The following is a 17,330-nucleotide window of genomic DNA, read 5'->3' as shown; positions in this document are numbered from 1 at the left end:
GGATTACAGGTGTGAACCACTGCGCCCAGCCTATCTTTTTTTTTTGAACTGTGTCCCAGGCTTCTTTGAGAACAAAGTGAGAAGCGACTTGGGGATTAGAACCAAGAACATCACTGAACTTCACCTTCCCTCCAGCCAGCTCCTTCAGAACCCCCTGCGTCTACTTTGTGTGATCTCAGTTTCTTCCTTAGTGAGTGAAGAATTTAATTTCTTTTTTTTTTTTTATTTCAGGTTAACGTGAGGGTATAAACAAGCAAGTCACAATATTTGAATTTGTTGGGTAGACTCCCTCTTGTAGTTGTGTCCTGTACCCCAGAGGGGTGCCATAGACCCCTACATTGTGCCCATTCAGTGAGAGCACCCGAATCCTCCCTCTCTCATTCCCATTCCTCCCAGCTTGAGTTGAAATGTGTTTTTCTCCTATGTGGGAGTGAATTAGATTGTCTGCTGCCTTCGTATTAGAACCGAGTACATTGGGTATTTGCTTCTCCACTCGTGTGATATTTACTTTACTGAGAAGAACATGTTTCAGCTCCATCCAGGTTAATACAAAAGATGTGAGGTCTCCATACCTTTTCATGGCTGTATAGTATTCCATGGTGTACATATACCACAATTTGTTAATCCATTCCTAGGTTGATGGGCATTTAGGTTGTTTCCACATCTTGGCGATTGTAAATTGACCTGCGATAAACAGTCTAGTGCAAATGTCCTTATGATAAATGGATTATTTTCTTCTGGGTAGATGGGTAGTAGTGGGATTGATTGCAGGGTCAAAAGGGAGATCTAATTTGAGCTCTTTGAGGATTCTCCATACTTCTTTCCAAAGAAGCTGTATGAGTTGAAGAATTTAATTTCAAGAACCCTGCTGCAAACTCTAGGCTCTCCTTCCCAGCTTCACCCCATGCCCCATTCCCTGCCCCCACTTCCCAGAAGGACAGGAACATGGGCAAGCCCAGAGAACTGACAGGGAGAGGGAAGGGCTCTCCCCTCTGGGAGAGGAACCCAGGAGTCCGTGTGCTGCAGTGAGGGCACCCATAGCCCGAGGTACCAAAATGGGCCCTGGGGCCAGAGGAGAGGACGCTGGTCCCTGAGGAAGGAGAGCCGGCAGCCTCAGAGCCTGCTCATTGTCAGCAGTCACTGCCTGGTCCTTGCCCTGCTCACTTCTACGCCTATACTCAGACCACATCCTGCCCAAGCCCCAGCTGCTGGGCCAGGTGGCAGAGCTGCTGCGGTGTGCGTTCTGGGCCCTGCAGGGACACCGTCTCCAGGTTGCCCCCACTCGGTTCCCAGTTCTCCGTCTCTTTCTCTTTGGGACTGCAGGAGGTCTCTGCTCTACACACCTACCAGAGGCCCTCTACCCGTACTGCAGCAGGGCCTCAATTTACACATGTCCTTGAAACTGGGCTGCAGAGCCTCAAAGTGACAGCTGGTCAAAGTGACCCTCCCACAGAGCACCCCAGGGCGAGTCCCACATCGGCCATGCTTGGCGATTGCTGGAGTTCTTCCTGCAGAGCTCTGATGTCCACACTCCGCTCAGGGTTTTTGCTTGGTCTTGCTTCTCTGGCTTCATGGCACCAGTGGGGGGAGAGCAGTGCTTTGGGGAGCCCCCTCACAGTTGCCTTCCATCCTGACTCCTGCCTCACCCTCAGACTGAGAGGTCTGCAGGCTGCCTTGAGGCACTAGGCCCACTCCAACCTGAGGTGCACAGCACCATCCCTCCACAGAAGTCATACTGCAGGAGAATGGGGAATCCCCACACCCCAGAGCCTGGTCCAAGCCCTGGCCCAACTCCTGGCCCACTGAGAAGGCCTTGGAAGCTTGGCGAGGTCAGAAGGTCAGCCCAGGCTGTGTCCCTCCCTCCTGGCCCATGGCCTCCACCTCCTGGCAGGAATAAGAAGGTGAAATTCAAAGCGAGAGGGGAAGGAAGGTGCCCCCCAAACGGGCCTGGTGAAAACCAAATTAACTTTATGAATAGTCATTTGTTTCTAAAAGGTTTGCTTATCCACCTCTAAATATTTTCACTTCTTTTCCTGAGAAAATGTGTGATGCTATTCAGAAGTTACTGAAATAATCAGTGATTGAGCTAGACCTTAATCCCTGAGTTCAACCTCTAAATGTTTTGCTTTCCAGAAGCACCATTTCTTTGGACCTTAAATGGGGTCCTGAACAAACACCCAGATACTACTCACTTTATTAATGTTTTAGAATATATATATATATATTTTGTTTGTTTGTTTGTTTTTTGAGACAGAGTCTTAAGCTGTCACCCTGGGTAGAGTGCTGTGCCATCACAGCTCACAGCAACCTCCAACTCCTGGGCTTAAGCGATTCTCTTGCCTCAGCCTCCCAAGTAGCAAGGACTACAGGCGCCCGCCACAACGCCTGGCTATTTTTTGGTGTAGTTGTCATTGTTTGGCAGGCCCGGGCTGGATTCGAACCTGCCAGCTCTGATCTATGTGACTGGTGCCTTAGCCACTTGAGCTACAGGTACCAAGCCATAGAATATTATTTTTTGCAATGCATTTTGCTATGATAGAAAATTAGCCCCATAATATATTTTTTCTTTCTAATATTTTTTCTTTAATTTAAGAGTATTAAAGTTACCTCCTAGCTCGGTGCCTGTGGCTCAAGGGGCTAAGGTGCCAGCCACATACACCTGAGCTGGCAGGTTTGAATCCAGCCCGGGCCTGCCAAACAATAATGACGGCTGCAACCAAAAAATAGCCGGGCGTTGTGGCAGGCACCTGTGGTCCCAGCTACTTGGGAGGCAGAGGCAGGAGAATCGTTTGAGCCCAAGAGTTGGAGGTTGCTGTGAGCTGTGATGCCACAGCCCTCAACCCAGGGCGTCAGCTTGAGGCTCTATCTCTTAAAAAAAAAAAAAATCACCTCCCATAATACAGTTTTATTTTTATTCTATTTATTTATTATTGTTTGGGATTCATTGAGGTTACAAAGAATTGTGTTATACTGATTGCATTTGTTAGATAAAGTCTCTCTTTTTATTTTAATTTTATTTATTTATTTTTGAGACAGAGTCTTATTCTGTCACCCTCAGTAGAGGGCCATGAGGTCACAGCTCACAGCAGCCTCAAACTCCTGGGCTCAAGCGATTCACTTGCCTCAACCTCCCAAGTAGCTGGGACTATAGGCACCCTCCACAGTGCCCGGCTATTTTTAGAGACAAGGTCTCACTCTGCTCAGGTTGGTCTCGAACTCCTAAGTTCAGGCAGTCCACCTGGGTTGGACTGCCCAGTCCATCCCTATGCTGGAATTACAGGCACCACGTCCCACCCAGCACAATACATTTTTTAAAATGTGGGTAAGTGGGAGAATTCTGTCTATTGTTCCATACCCACAACCTATTATAAACAAGTTAGCACATTTTATTTTCTTGTTTACATATTTGTCGGGGTTTTTTTTTATTTTTGTTTGTTTGTTTTTTTTTTTTTGAGACAGAGTGTCCAGCTGTCACCCTGGGTAGAGTGCATGGCAACATCATAGCTCAGTGCAACCTCCAACTCTCGAGCTCAAGCGATCCTCTTGCCTTAGTTTTTTGTATGTTTAGTAGAGATGGGGTCTCACTCTGGCTCAGGCTGGTCTCAAACCCGTGAACTCAAGCAATCCACCCTCCTCAGCCTCCCAGAGTGCTAGGATTACAGGCGTGAGCCACCACTCCCAGCCATATTTGAGGGTTTTTCTACAGCTGTGTTCACATTGTACAAAAAATTGATATTTCTATTTTATCATTTGATGCCATTTGATAAGTAAACATTTCCGTCATTGCTCATACGGCTTTTAGAGCTAGTAGTTTTATCAGTACCATAGTTTGTTATATTAGTGCTAATTTATTTAAGTGGTCCTGTGTCATTGATATTTAGGTGATTTCCATTTTTCCTGCTGTAAGTAATGCTGCAATGGGTATTTTATACATCCAGCTACCTTATTTTCATATTTAGGATTTTTTCTTTTCTTTTCTCTTTCTTCCTTTTTTTTTGAGACAGGTCTTGCTCTCTTGCCCAGGCTGGAGTGCCATGGTGTCAGCCTAGCTCACAGGAACCTCAAACTCCTGGGCTCAAATGATCCTTCTGCCTCAGCCTCCCAAGTAGCGGGAACTACAGGCATGTGCCACCACGTCAAGCTCATTTTTCTATGTTTTGTAGAGATGAGGTCACACTGTGTTGCTTAGGCTGGTCTCAAAGTGCTAGCCTCAAACAATCTTCCTTCCTTGGTTTTCCGAAGTGCTAGAATTACAGGCGTGAGCCACTGCACCCAGCCAGGATTATTTTCTTACAATGAATATCTACAGTAGATATAAGCAGTCAGAGAGTTTCAGGAGTTTTGGGTCTTTATGATGTATATTCAGTGATCAAATTTTTAAGTCTGTAAAGCAGTTTATAAAATAATTGCTGCTTTGTGAGGCAGGAAAATTTTAGGCGATCTTTCAGCTACCAGATATTTATCATCTAAAAAAATACCTAAAACAGTTAAAATCCTAAATTAATTTATAAATTTCATTCATTTATTTTTCAGACAGAGTCTCACTTTGTCGCCCTGGATAGTGTGCCATGGCATCACAGCTCTTAGCAACCTCAAACTCTTGGGCTTAAGCTATTCTCTTGCCTCAGCCTCCCAAGTAGCTGGGACTACAGGCGCCCACCACAGTGCCTGACTAGTTTGTTGTTGTTGTTATTGTTTAGCAAGCCCGGGCCTGGTTCAAAGTGCCTCTTGTCTAGAATTTGTTGATTACAGAAGATCTTTGAGAGCAGTAATTTTTGTCTGATGTTTTTCTCTGCTGTATCTCTTAGTACCTAGAAGGGTCCCTGCCAAATAGTATTTATTAAATATTTAATTACTGACTGAGTGAGTGAAATATTGTGTATGCTCCTGAAGGAGGAAAGCTGAGCGCCTCTGTGCCTCTGAGCCAGACATGGCTGCCATGTCAGATAGAGGACACCAGGTAATTGGAACTTCTGCTAAACAACAACTAGCATTGCATGGGACATACTTACACTAAATAACTATTCATTGTTAACCAGAAACTCAGATTTAACTCTTTCTTGTTGCTAAATCTAGTGATTGTAAACTGGAGAGACTCATATCTTATCAGTTTTCAAATATCCAGAAAAGAAGTAGTCTGGGTAACAATATAATGTCTTTAAAAAAATCCTTCTGACAAAATGTTTGACACACATCTTAATGTTAAATGGAAATACTCTGATTTGAGAATATATTCAGATCCTTCCTTCTTGGCATACTTCATTTAGAAACCGCAGACTTGTGGAGCCGGAGTCCACGTTTTACAGACACATTTCTATTTGAGGCGTGGAAAATGAGCCTGCTGATGGAGCAGAGGGCTCCAGGGACCAGCGTTCTGGAAGGAGGCTTCTGAGTGGCCATGTTATTTGCCGATAGTGGAGGGAATCAGGAATAAAATCTGTGGCTAAAATCTCACTGATGATAACTGTGGAGGGGGAGTCTGAGCTGAGAAAGAGCTGGCACAAGGGTGGAAAAATCCAGGGGAGCACGTGACAGCTAAGGGAAGGCTTCAGATGCACAAAGAAGTTAGTATTTGCCTCAACTCTCCTCAGATTTCACTGCGATAAAGTTGGTATCGGCAACTCTAAGAATCTTGAGATTGACCTTCTCGTCAGATAAACGACTTTTGCTTAAAGATCCCCCAGAAAGGCGAGTCCACAGCCCTGAGGTGCTCACCTGGAGGAGGTGTGGAGGGCACAGACTTTAGAAAGAGTAAAGCCACAGAGGCGATTGAGCTGTTTGGCAAAGAAGACCTGCGCAGAGAGTTAAAACACTCGTACACCCAGAGAGGCCTGCAGGGGCGTGTCAGAGTGGCCCTGGAGGACAGGAGCAGGCCTTCCATCGCCTGTCGCAGAACATGAGCCCAGCTGTGCTTCAAATGTTCTTAACAAATAGCCACGTGCAGAGGAAAAAGTGCTGAGAGGACACACCCCAGATAGTCACTGTGACTTAACGTTAAGTGACATTTTTGCCTTCTTATTTGGCTTTTTTTTTTTTTTTTTTAATTTCAACTTCCTTGTTCATTCTTCTTCATTTGAAGTACTTTTTTATCTTCCTCTGGCGATGTTCTTGATGTTAATAGAGACGGGGTCTTACTCTGACTCACTGCTGTTCATACTGGTCTTGAACCTCTGAGCTCAGGCCATCCACCCGCCTTGGCCTCCCATGGCGCTGGGACTACAGGCATGAGCCACCACGCCTGGCCTTATTTGTGCTTTTTTTCCCTTTCCCACGTGTGTCACTGACATAATCAGAGTGCTGATGGTAGGAATGGTGGCCGTAAGGAGGAGGATTTTAGGAGACCTAAGACTTTCGGAGCTTCCTCCACTCCGGCCTCTGCCCCTCACTCCCCCTCCGGCTGCTGCTCCTCCCTGCAGTGGGGTCCAGATAGACGCCAACCAGCTCTCAGATTCAGGGCTTCCATCCTTCTTAACTGGAAGAAAGTTCACTCTCTGCTCAATACTAACAAGTATTGGATCAAAATATGGCAAATTTTTGTACTCATTTTTACTCAGATTTGTACTCATTTGAATAAGAATATGGTTGCCTTATTTTACACTTCTGTGGAATGAAATTTCGCTTAAAGTGACTTCCATGCAACTGTAACAGTAGTGTGTACCAAGCATCCCAGGCTCATGGCATCCAGCAACCACAGTGAGGCCAGCAAAGCAGAAAACTAGCTCCTCAGTACCTTACCTGGCTTACACTCCTCTCGGCAGAAATACAACTTGAATGAAATTAATGGATCTGTGTATGAGACATACGTTTTTTATTTTATTTATTTTATTTTTTTTGAGACAGAGTCTTACTTTGTCGCCCTCAGTAGAGTGTCGTGGCATCACAGCTCACAGCAACCTCCAACTCCTGGGCTTAAGCAATTCTCTTGCCTCAGCCTCCCGAGTAGCTGGGACTACAGGCGCCTGCCACAACGCCCGCCTATTTTTTGTTGCAATTCTCATTGCTGTTTTAGCTGGCTGGGGCCGGGTTCAAACCTGCCACCCTCGGTATATGGGGCTGGTGCCCTACCCGCTGAGCCACAGGTGCCACCCAGGTTTTTTATTTTTCGTAAAAACCATTCAGGTTTGAAATGGAGAGCACAGTATTTTTAGTCTTCTAAACTAAAACTATTTGAGTTGTGGTGTGATATTTGCCTTCCTTTCACTGTGCCTTGAGAACTCCATAAATCACATTTTCTGAGGGATACAGGCAATAAGACTGCGTTCTAAAAGAAGTAGTCATGGGTAGTTTCATTTGTTTTGAGGTGGTTTGAAAATTGCATGTATTTTTTTAATGGGGATATCAGGAAGAGAACTGGAACCTCTATATGAGCATAACATTCAAAAAATTTGGTTCCCGGTACCTAGAAGTGCCTTCCTCGTCACCAGGGGTTCATCTCCAGCCCGGCCTGAGGCCCTTCAGTGTCCTGGCTATCCCAGGAGAACCAGGCCCTGTTTCACTGGTCACCTCTAGTCAGCAACTACCTTTAGAAGCAGGAGAGTTCAGGAGCCATAAAAAATAATAATAATAGGGCGGCGCCTGTGGCTCAAGGAGTAGGGCGTTGGTCCCATATGCCGGAGGTGGCGGGTTCAAACCCAGCCCCGGCCAAAAACCACGAAAAAAAAAAAAATAAATAAATAAAATAAAATAATAATAAAATAAGGGAAAGTTTTAAACTTGGGAACAACATTTTTCTTAGGCTTCTGGTACAATGAATGGATTCAGTGGATGGAGTTGATCCAAGGATATCTATCTGTAAATTCCAGTACATTTTACATCGACTTTGGAGTGAAACATAAGCTTGGTTTGTCCATTATATTTAATCTTATTTTTTCTTTTTAGAAAGACTGTTATATTTTTAAAAAAGAAAGCCTGTTAATGAGTTATTTACACAGTTACCACAAAATGCCAGAAGAGTTTAGGGTAAGACTGCACAGCCACTTCCCTGTAAACGAATGGCGAGGAGAAGAGTGGCAGATTGTGGCTCCAGCGTGTGGTTTCCCAATGTGCTTTCCTAATGTGCTGACAGGTATTGTATAAGCAAGAGGCTTTTTAGGGAACATGTAAACAGTCCTGATATACCTTCTTATTTTGGATACAAATAATAACTTTAGGTTCTCATAAAATTCATTTCACATAAAACTCAGCATTTTAACCATTTTTAAGGGTACAATTCAGTGACATTTAGTATATTTACAATGTGGTGCAACCAGTTTCTAGTTCCAGAACATTTTTGTCACCTCCGAAGGAAACCCCGTGTTCAGTAAGCAGTCCCTCCCCACTCAGCTTTCTGCCCAGCCCCCGGCACCGCTCAGCCGCTGCCTGTCTCTGTGAATCCGCCTGGTCTGGACATTCTGTATAAATGGGATCATACAACTCATGGCCTTCTGTATCTGGCTGCTTTTATTAGTATAATATTTTCAAGGTTCATTTATACTGTGTTGTGATCCATTGCTAATTTATTCTTTTTTGGGGGCCGGGACCAGTTTTGAACCCACCACCTGTGGTATAAGGGGCCGGCGCCTTACTCCTTGAGTCACAGGCGCTGCCCTAATTTATTCTTTGTAAAGGCGCGTAATAGTCCATTTCTTGTCCAGCCGTCAGTTGCTGAACATTTGTCTGGGTTTTCTCCACCTTGGGGCTATTGTGAACAGTGCTGCTTGAACATTTGTGTATATGTTTCTGCTTGAACAAATGTTCAACATTTCTAGCAATGCAATTGCTCAGTCCTATAGTAATTCAATGTTTAACTCACTGAGGAACAGCCGGTTTTCCATAGAGGTTTTCCAACCTCCATAGAGGTTGCCCACCAGGAGCGTGCAGTATTTGTTTTTTCTTTTTTTTCTTCAGCCATCCTCGTAAGTATAAGGTGGTATCTCACTGCAGTTTGGATTTGCGTTTCCCTAATGACTAATGATTTTGAGGATTTTTTTCGTGTGCTCGTTAGCCATTTATGTAACTTCTTAGGAGAAATTTTTGTCCAGGTCCTTTGCCTCTTTTTTTCAATGAGCTGTTTCGTTTTTATTGTTGAGTTGTAAGTGTTCTTTACATGGTGTATATCCTACATCTACAGCACAGATCCGTTGTATGATTTGTGAACGTTTTCTCCCATTCTGGGTGTCGTCCTTCCACGCGCTCGGGGGTATCCTTTGATACACAAAGTGTTGACTTTCGATGAAGTTCAGTGTATCTGTTTTTTGTTTTGTTGCTCATGCCCTTGGGTGTCGTATCTAAGAAACCATTGCCAAATCAACAATTATGACTATCTATCCTATGTTTACCTCTGAAAGTTTTTTTAGCTCTTATATTTAGGTCTTTGGTTAAATTCAAGTTGGTGTTTTGTTGTTTTTTTTTTGAGACAGAGTCTCACTTTTTCATCCTGGGTAGAGTGCAGTGGTGTCATAGCTCACAGCAACCTCAAACTCTTAGGCTTAAGAGATGCCGAGGCACCCAATACAAGTCTGGCCAATTTTTCTATTTTTAGTGGACATGGGGGTCTCACTCTTGCTCAGGCTGGTCTCGAACTCCTAAGCTCGAGGAATCTACCCGCCTCGGCCTCCCAGAGTGCTGGGGTTACAGGCGTGAGCCACCACACCCAGCCTTGAGTTAGTTTTTATTGTGGTATAAGATAAGGACTTAACTTCATTCTCTTGCATGTGGATATCCATTTGTCCCCTATCCAATGTTTTTAATCGTGCAATGGTAAAATACACATTACTCTTCCACAGGAAGTTAAATGGTATTGGATTTTGTCAGATTCTTTTCTTTTAGTCGAGAAGATGGTGTGGTTTCCCTTCATCCTGTCAGTGTGGTAGACTAGGGTGAGGTTCCCCTGGCTGCCATAGCAAAGCTCCACCCGCTGCAGGGCTTACAACAGCAGAGATGTGTTCTCTTATGGTTCTGGAGACCAGAAGTCCAAAATCAATAGGGTTGGTTCTGTTTGAAGGTTCTCAGAGAGAATCTTTCCTCACCTCTGTCCTACCTTCTATAGACCCTCCAGGCAGACTTGGGAGATCCTTTTCCTCTCCTGTTGAGTCACCTGGCCTGACTCCACTCACCGTGAACGAGCTGTGAAGCCCACCACGAGACGGGCACCTCGTGAGCCCCTAGTGATAGGGACATACCTTGTTTGGAGAGTGCTCTGTGCCCCTTAGTGCCTGCTGAGCCTGAGGACTTTGATGGAATGGACAGAAACATGAAGAATTAATAGATAATGTTTATATCACACATAAGAATAATTTCAGAAATAAATCAGTTAATTGAAGCCAGGTGCAGTGGCTCACACCATAATCCTAGCACTCTGGGAGGTGGAGGCAAGAGGATCACTTAAGGTTAGGAGTTCAAGACCAGCCTGAGCCAGAGAAAGTCCTACTCTCTCCACACCAAAAAATTAGGATTGGTGTGCTCTCACCTAGTAGGCACAGGGTGAGGGTACACAGCACACTTCCTGGGTTAGTGACACAACTATAATAGGGACCTTACTTAACAGCACAACAATGTAACCAAATCGTTTATACCCTCATATTAATCTGAAATTTAAAAATAAATTAGCTGGGCATGGGGGCATGCACCTGTAGTCCCAGCTACTCCAAAGTGAGATCAAGAAGATTGCTTAAGCCCAGAAGTTTCAGGTTGCTGTGAGGTATGAAGATACCGCTGCACTCTATTCTGGGCAACAGCAGCACTCTGCCAATGAAAGAATAATTTTATACTTAAAAACAATTAAACATTTAAAAATAAAATAGCTGGGCTTGGTGGCTCATGCCTTTAATCCCAGCACTTTGGGGGGCAGAGGCCGGAGGATTTCTTGAGGCCAGGGATTCGAGACCAACCTTAGCAACACAAAAAAGACCTCATCCCTACAAATAAAGTAAATAAAGTGAAAATTAAAATATTCACAAATAGGAAGGATGAAGTACAGTTGTGTCACTTAACAATAAGGAGATGTTCTGAGCTCACTGTTGTGTGTGGTATAAACCATCATAGCGGATACTTACACACACTTGAACAGAAACATGAAGAATTGATAGATCATGTTTATATCACACATATAAACAGCCTGCGACACCCTGTGTGGTGCGGCCTGCTGGTCGTAGGCCACAAGCCTGGACAGTATGTCACTGCACGGAATACCACAGATAACTGCAGTTCACTGGCATTCGTGTATCTAAATAGATCTAAGCACAGAAAAGACTAAAATACACGACAAAGGATTAAGAATGGCCCACCTGTGTAGGGCACTCACCATGAACGGAGCGTGCAGGAGCGTGCAGGATTGGACGTTGCTCTGGGGGAGTCAGCAAGGGAGTGGGGAGGGGACACGAAGGCCTGGACACCCGTGTGTCCTGGAGACCTTAGAAACCCTGTCTACTTAGGCCACACTAAGTTACTTAAATTTTTTTCTGTCTTCAATAATAATTAGCTTACTGTAACTTTTTTTACTTTTTAAACTTTTTGACTCTTGTAATAACATTTAGCTTAAAACACAGATTGTACAGCTGTGCAAAACATTTTCCTTCTTAATATCTTTTTTCTATTTTTAATTTTTTTTAACTTTTTAAACTTTTTTGTCAGCCTACTCCTACACAACATCACTGTCTCTCCCTCCACATCTTGTCCCACTGGAAGGTCTTCAGGAAAAATAGCAAACGTGGGGCTGTCATTTCCTGTGACAACAGTGCGGTCTGCAGCCTCCAAGCTATCGGCCTGAGGCTGCGGCACGTGGGTAGACGGAGCCGTGCTGCTCATCCCCGCTGTCGAGGGTTGGTATACAGCAGCGTCTCCACAGACACAGCACAGCTGCCAGGTTCCTAGACAGCAGAAAACCAGCTCTACTGTAATTTTAGGGGGCCACTGTCTTGTGAGCCGTCCATTGTTGACCCACATGCTGTTAGGTGGTGTGTGTCTGTCAAGAGCCTCCTGGGAGGTGTGGCCAGTGGCCCTCGGCACATCAACATGCCTGTCCTGTGCCCTGTGGGGTCCCGAGTCTGCCCTCCGGGCCTAGGCGTTTGTTTCTTTTTGTTTCAGGTGTTTGTGGCCAGTCCTCACAAGACCCCACCTATTGTGGAGATTCTGTTAAAAAACCAGCCCAAACTCATTGAGTTTCTGAGCAGCTTCCAAAAAGAAAGGACGGATGATGAGCAGTTCGCTGATGAGAAGAACTACTTGATCAAACAGATTAGGGACTTGAAGAAAACAGCGCCCTGAGGACCTCATGGTGTCCTGTCACAGCCATCATCTCACCTGTCCAGTTTGTACAATAATCATCATTTCAAAAAGTCATCATTCTGGGGAAGGCTTTGGAGGGCCCTATCTCTTCTCAATTAATTGTTCAGGGTAGATGGAATATAAACATTTGAATGGAAACAATTAACCTAGAATAATATATACATTTTAATCAAGTCTGTGATTATTTATGTGATATCAGAGCTATTGCATTAGATGTTGATAAAAGCAGTTACAATGTGTAGGTGGGAGCTCTCAGTCATCAGCAGCCACCAAGTAGGAGCTCGGGTGACGGGCACCATGCAGTCTTCAGGGGAGAACCGGGAAGGGGCCAGGTTGCAAGAGTGCTGGGCCTTTCTGCAGGTAAACAAGCAAATTGCTTACGGCACTGGAAGGTCCCAGAAGATAAGGCTAGTGGTTTCAGTCTCCCTTTGTCCCTGCTTGCTGTCTTTGTGTTGCTGTCATGAGTGGATATGCACCTGCCCAGGAAGCAATGCCTCCACCCAGCCCAGCCTCCTCTGCTCACCCACTGCCCACGCCCCGTCCCAGTGCAGCTCCTCACCACACACCTTATGCTCGGGCTGACATGGGAGCAAGTGAGTAGGACCAGGATGGACCAGTGAGGGAAACGGGGGGCATAGCACACCCCTGGGGTGTGTCCTGTTGGCGGGCGAAGCCGACAGATGGTTCTAATAACGTCACTGCTGTTCCTTACTGTCTTCTAGAGGGTAGGTGGGCGTCTGAATATTTCATTCATAATCGTCATCCTGGGAAGAATGCTCCATGCTCAAAGTGTATCTTGCAGCAGGAGTTGTTGCAGTGGGATGCCAGCAGGCACAAAGCCACGGGCCCAAAGGGTCTCTCAGTAGGGGAACTTTATCAATAGGAAATAATTAAATGCATGGAAAAATTCTCATATCACTAAAAATTTTTTTTCCAGTTTATTTTCTATTAAGGTATCATACAATTGCCCATCAAAGCCTTCAGCAAAAAAGGTAGAAAGCATATAAAATGTCGGTCTTACATGTCCTCCTGCATATTAGGGTGCCTAAGGAGTTCATTTGTGTTCCTTAAAAAAAAGACACAGAGTCAAAAAAACTTGTAAAAGGCCGGGGTTTGTTTCCAAACATCATGCGTGTACGATGGAATTTCAAAGCTGTATTTTACAAGGCACTAGAGATATAATTGCTAAGCTGTATTTTTTATAATTCCATTTCTAAATCATGAGTTGTTGACTTCCATAGGAACACTCGCATTTTACAGTTCTTGGGTGTTTTTCTTCAGCCAGATATTTCTTGGGGAAGAAAGGGGAAGAGAAATGTGTCCTCCAGAATCAGTACCCTTTGTAGATTTTGTACCAGCAGAATTGCCCAGCAGGCAGCTCCTTTCCTGGCCGGGGCACAGGTGTGTTTCCTCTGTGAGAAGTGTGCAGTTCCCACACGGGGCCTGGGACCCAGCGCCGCCTCGTAGTGGGCCTGGCCAACACCTGCGTGCAGGGACCAGCCAGCGGCCCCCAGTCACTGAACTCAGAATTTTTATCACATTCTCTGACATTCCAGAGTCCCTTAGAATTTGACTTTTCTAGTTTTGCTTATTTGATTAAAAGAGATGAATGTAAATATAAAAAATGAAGGTGAAATAATCCTTGGAAGTTTGTTTGGTTGCTTAATACTGTTCTATAACATCATGGGACACAGGTTTTCAGTTGGAAAGCAAGGCCTTGTTCTAATTCTTTTTTGATAAAGAAAACCTATTTTATTTCCTTTGGGTTTGAATTCGCTCTTTCCTAGAAACAGATTATCCCAGCTTGGTATCTGTCAAACAGAAAACTGGAGTCTGGGGTTTTGTTGTGATACAAGTTTTTAAATTATTAATGCAGATGGGGAAAGTTCAACAGTCAAAAAATGTTTTGCACAGAGTTCACTGTAAATATTGTGAGAATAGAATTTTGAAAAGGTCATATTTAATAAGCTATTTCAAAAGCACACGTTTAAATAAAGGCTGACTAAGTACACGGTACCACACACTCCTCGGTTGGTCATTTTCATTCCTCTGTGTGTCCTGTGGCTGTGTTGGTGTCAAGGCTCCAGATAGGGACAGCCCAGGCTGGAAGGCACTGTGGTCCCAGTACTTCCACAAGCGCCACCGACCCGTGGGTCATCGAGCAGGCCGTGCTGATTGAACTGCTGAACACCCTGCCAACACCTCCCTGCAGCTGGAAGTCATGCCCGTTTCATATTTGAGGACAGTGAGGTTCTGAGCAGTTTAACCATCCCAGACCTATCTTGGGACACCCTATCAAGTCCATGGTGGCCTGAGGCCAAATTCCTATTCTTTTTCCTTCCTTTGTCCTCCAGGCTGTGAGGTAGGATGTCCAGGGCATGGAACCCAGTGGAACTCTGGCTGCTGCCTGGGAGGCTCCTGGGCTGGGAGGGCCTAGTGTGAAGCCAGCCCGGACAGGGATCATAATGTTCTTGGCTGGGGCACTCAGCTGGAGCCAGGCATCTGCCCAAGTGTTAGATTACTCTTGCGGAAAGGCGTGGGCGCACGGGCCCCTGGTGAGCACTCTGGACTTCAGCCTCCTGGGTTCTTATCCTTGGCTGGCTCTGGGGGAGCAGTAAGTGTGCCCAGGGAGTGGGTGTGGGCTTCCCACAGCCTCCATGACTGCCATGACAGTCTTCCTACATGTCCCCGAGGCAGGCTGCTGCCAGCCACAGCACACTCTGGAAGTCACACAAGCCCGAGAGAGATGGCAAGAAGGCAGAGGAAAATGAAGTTTTAAAATCCCCAGAATGCTTTTATGTGAAAAGATAGTTGTTTCTCAGTAAAAGCACAGGTCTTCTTAGTCTGTTACACATACTCGAGGAAATTAAGATTTTATGGTTTTTACGTGTTTTACCATTTTATCCAAAAGATTTTGCTACATCCAGCATGAATTATTATCTTTTCATGGATTATTCTCGCTGGAAGGTTTTGGGTGTTATAGTAAGGGCATACTGAATGGGAGATGGTCTGAAACATTAAGAAGGTTTTGAAAAGCTAAACTGGTCTGCCTAAGAAAATCGAAAGGGTTGAAGATGGATGAGAACAGGATGGGACTTTGTGAAACACCTGTGGTAAATAACTAAAGCAAACACCCAGGCAGGCACCTCACTGAAGTCTTGGTGGGATGGAGGGGAATGGAGTGCTACAGAGGTGAGCCGTTTGCTCCAGACCAGACAGCTGGCTGCAGAGCCAGGATTTAGAGACAGGGCTGACCCTGCAGTTCCTGTCTGTTAACCAGGCTGCAAGGCCAGGCCTGCTCGCCACCTCTCGCCATCCACCCCCCAGGCACACATTTCATTTCCTCACAGACTCCTGAGAATCCTGGATGCCAGGATTTGGAAAGATTTTGAGTTAGGTTCACTGAAGGTGGGGGGTCACGTTACTCCACTTGGTTGTCTGATGTTTGGGAAATCATATGAGACCTCTGTGCTGGGGAGGGACATTTGATCCTGAATTTCTCCATCATTTTAAGCAACCCTTGGACTGGACACAGGCCCTAATTTCAGGCTGCACTCCTGCCCTGCTCTTGTTTTCCCGGCCTGCTCTTCTAGTTGAACACAGTATTAACTTAGATTTCCTGGGTCGCTGCCCAGACATCCACTTCCCCATTCCCCAGTGGCCCAGAGCCATGGGTGCGGGTCTGGAATTCATGGTGGGTGGACACCTGCCGTGGGCACCCCCCTCCTCATCACTCTGTGAATACCACCCTGAAAACACCAAGTCACAGCTCCTTCTCGACCAGTGCTGTATAGATGTGATTTGGTTACTTCTGTGACAGCCATCTATGCTACTATAAAATGCTGTGGTCCTAAGACTCCTCTCGAGAACATGGCCCTGTACATTAATTTATCTCTTAGGGAAGGTTAGCTTTAAAAAATTCAAAGCTTTAAAGTAGCCAAAGTGGTGTGTCTGTTCAACTACTCATTCATTCACTGAATGTCTGTTGAACTCATACTCTGCACTGGTTAGGCATCCTCGGGAAAGGACCAATGAGTGACACCCCAGTTGCTGTAGGAGTGGGCCCCATGTGGCTGTGGGAGCTGGAGGTCCTCAGCCTTTGTAAGTTGGTCACCTAGAGCCTGAACCAGCAGGCAAAGGAAGACAGGCTCAGTATGAGCCCCAGAGGAAGAACAGACCCCGTGCCTTTTTTGTCTGTGAGGACCCCAGTGCCGGCAGAGGCCCGGGCTGCTCAGACTGGGGGAATCCGAGGGATGGGGTGAAGGGGGTCAGGGAGCCTCGACAGCAAGGGGGGCTGGAGGTCTGCAGCTACGGCAATCACACTGACCCCTACATCCTTTCACAGCCCACATGACTTGCTCTTGAGACTAGCCTTAACTTCTTACCTGCCAGGGAGGGAATGCTGGAAAGGTGTCCAGCCCAGTTGAGCTGACACACCCACAAAGCGCAAGGGGGGCGACTGACAGTCTTCCATGGCCCTTTCCTGCCTCGAAGACCATAGACCTCTTTTCTTTTGAAATGACATCAACCAGGCTGAGGCAAGAGAATCGCTTAAGCCCAGGAGTTGGAGGTTGCTGTGAGCTGTGTGAGGCCACGGCACTCTTCCAAGGGCCATAAAGTGAGACTCTGTCTCTACAAAAAAAAAAAAAAAAATTGAAATGACATCAACCCTTGAGAGTTTTGTGCTGAATAAATGGGTCGATGCAACCCTGGAGATGGCCACACTGGACTGAAGTCCACTGCTGGTTGTTTGACCTTGAGAATTATGGAGCTTCCATTTCCAACCTGGAAAACAGGCAAAAAGAGTCCCCACCTCATGGGACAGTCATGGGAATCAGTGAGGGAAAGACGTGCTCTGGCTGGCTGGGAACGCAGAGAACCCCCTTGCTGCAGGGTGAGGCCCCACCTGGAGAGCCAGTTGCAGAGGGCTGGGCTGGGGCCTTGAATGCCGAGCCTGGGGCTTGATGTGGCCATTAAGGGAGCCGGCCAAGGATGTGCAGGAAAGCAGTGAGCACTTGCCTGTCTGCAGCTGGTCCTCAAGGGGGGAGAGATGAGGGATGAGGCAC

The 17,330-nt window shown here is 45.9% G+C and overlaps 1 protein-coding gene across 3 annotated transcripts in view; it reads left to right on the top strand.

Moving 5' to 3' along the window:
- Positions 1-12,437, top strand: part of CAB39L (calcium binding protein 39 like) — a 124,220-nt gene extending 111,783 nt beyond the window's left edge. For all 3 annotated transcript variants that reach the window (XM_053563752.1, XM_053563751.1, XM_053563753.1), the window contains exon 9: positions 12,064-12,437. In XM_053563752.1, the coding sequence (XP_053419727.1) occupies positions 12,064-12,243 (180 nt within the window). In that variant the 3' untranslated portion in view covers positions 12,244-12,437. The remainder of the gene's footprint in view (positions 1-12,063) is intronic.
- Positions 12,438-17,330: the final 4,893 nt, after the last annotated feature.

The sequence above is a fragment of the Nycticebus coucang genome, chromosome 15 (genome assembly GCF_027406575.1).
Source record: "Nycticebus coucang isolate mNycCou1 chromosome 15, mNycCou1.pri, whole genome shotgun sequence".
Lineage (NCBI taxonomy): Eukaryota > Metazoa > Chordata > Mammalia > Primates > Lorisidae > Nycticebus > Nycticebus coucang.
This window is presented reverse-complemented; position numbering and strand designations above follow the sequence as displayed.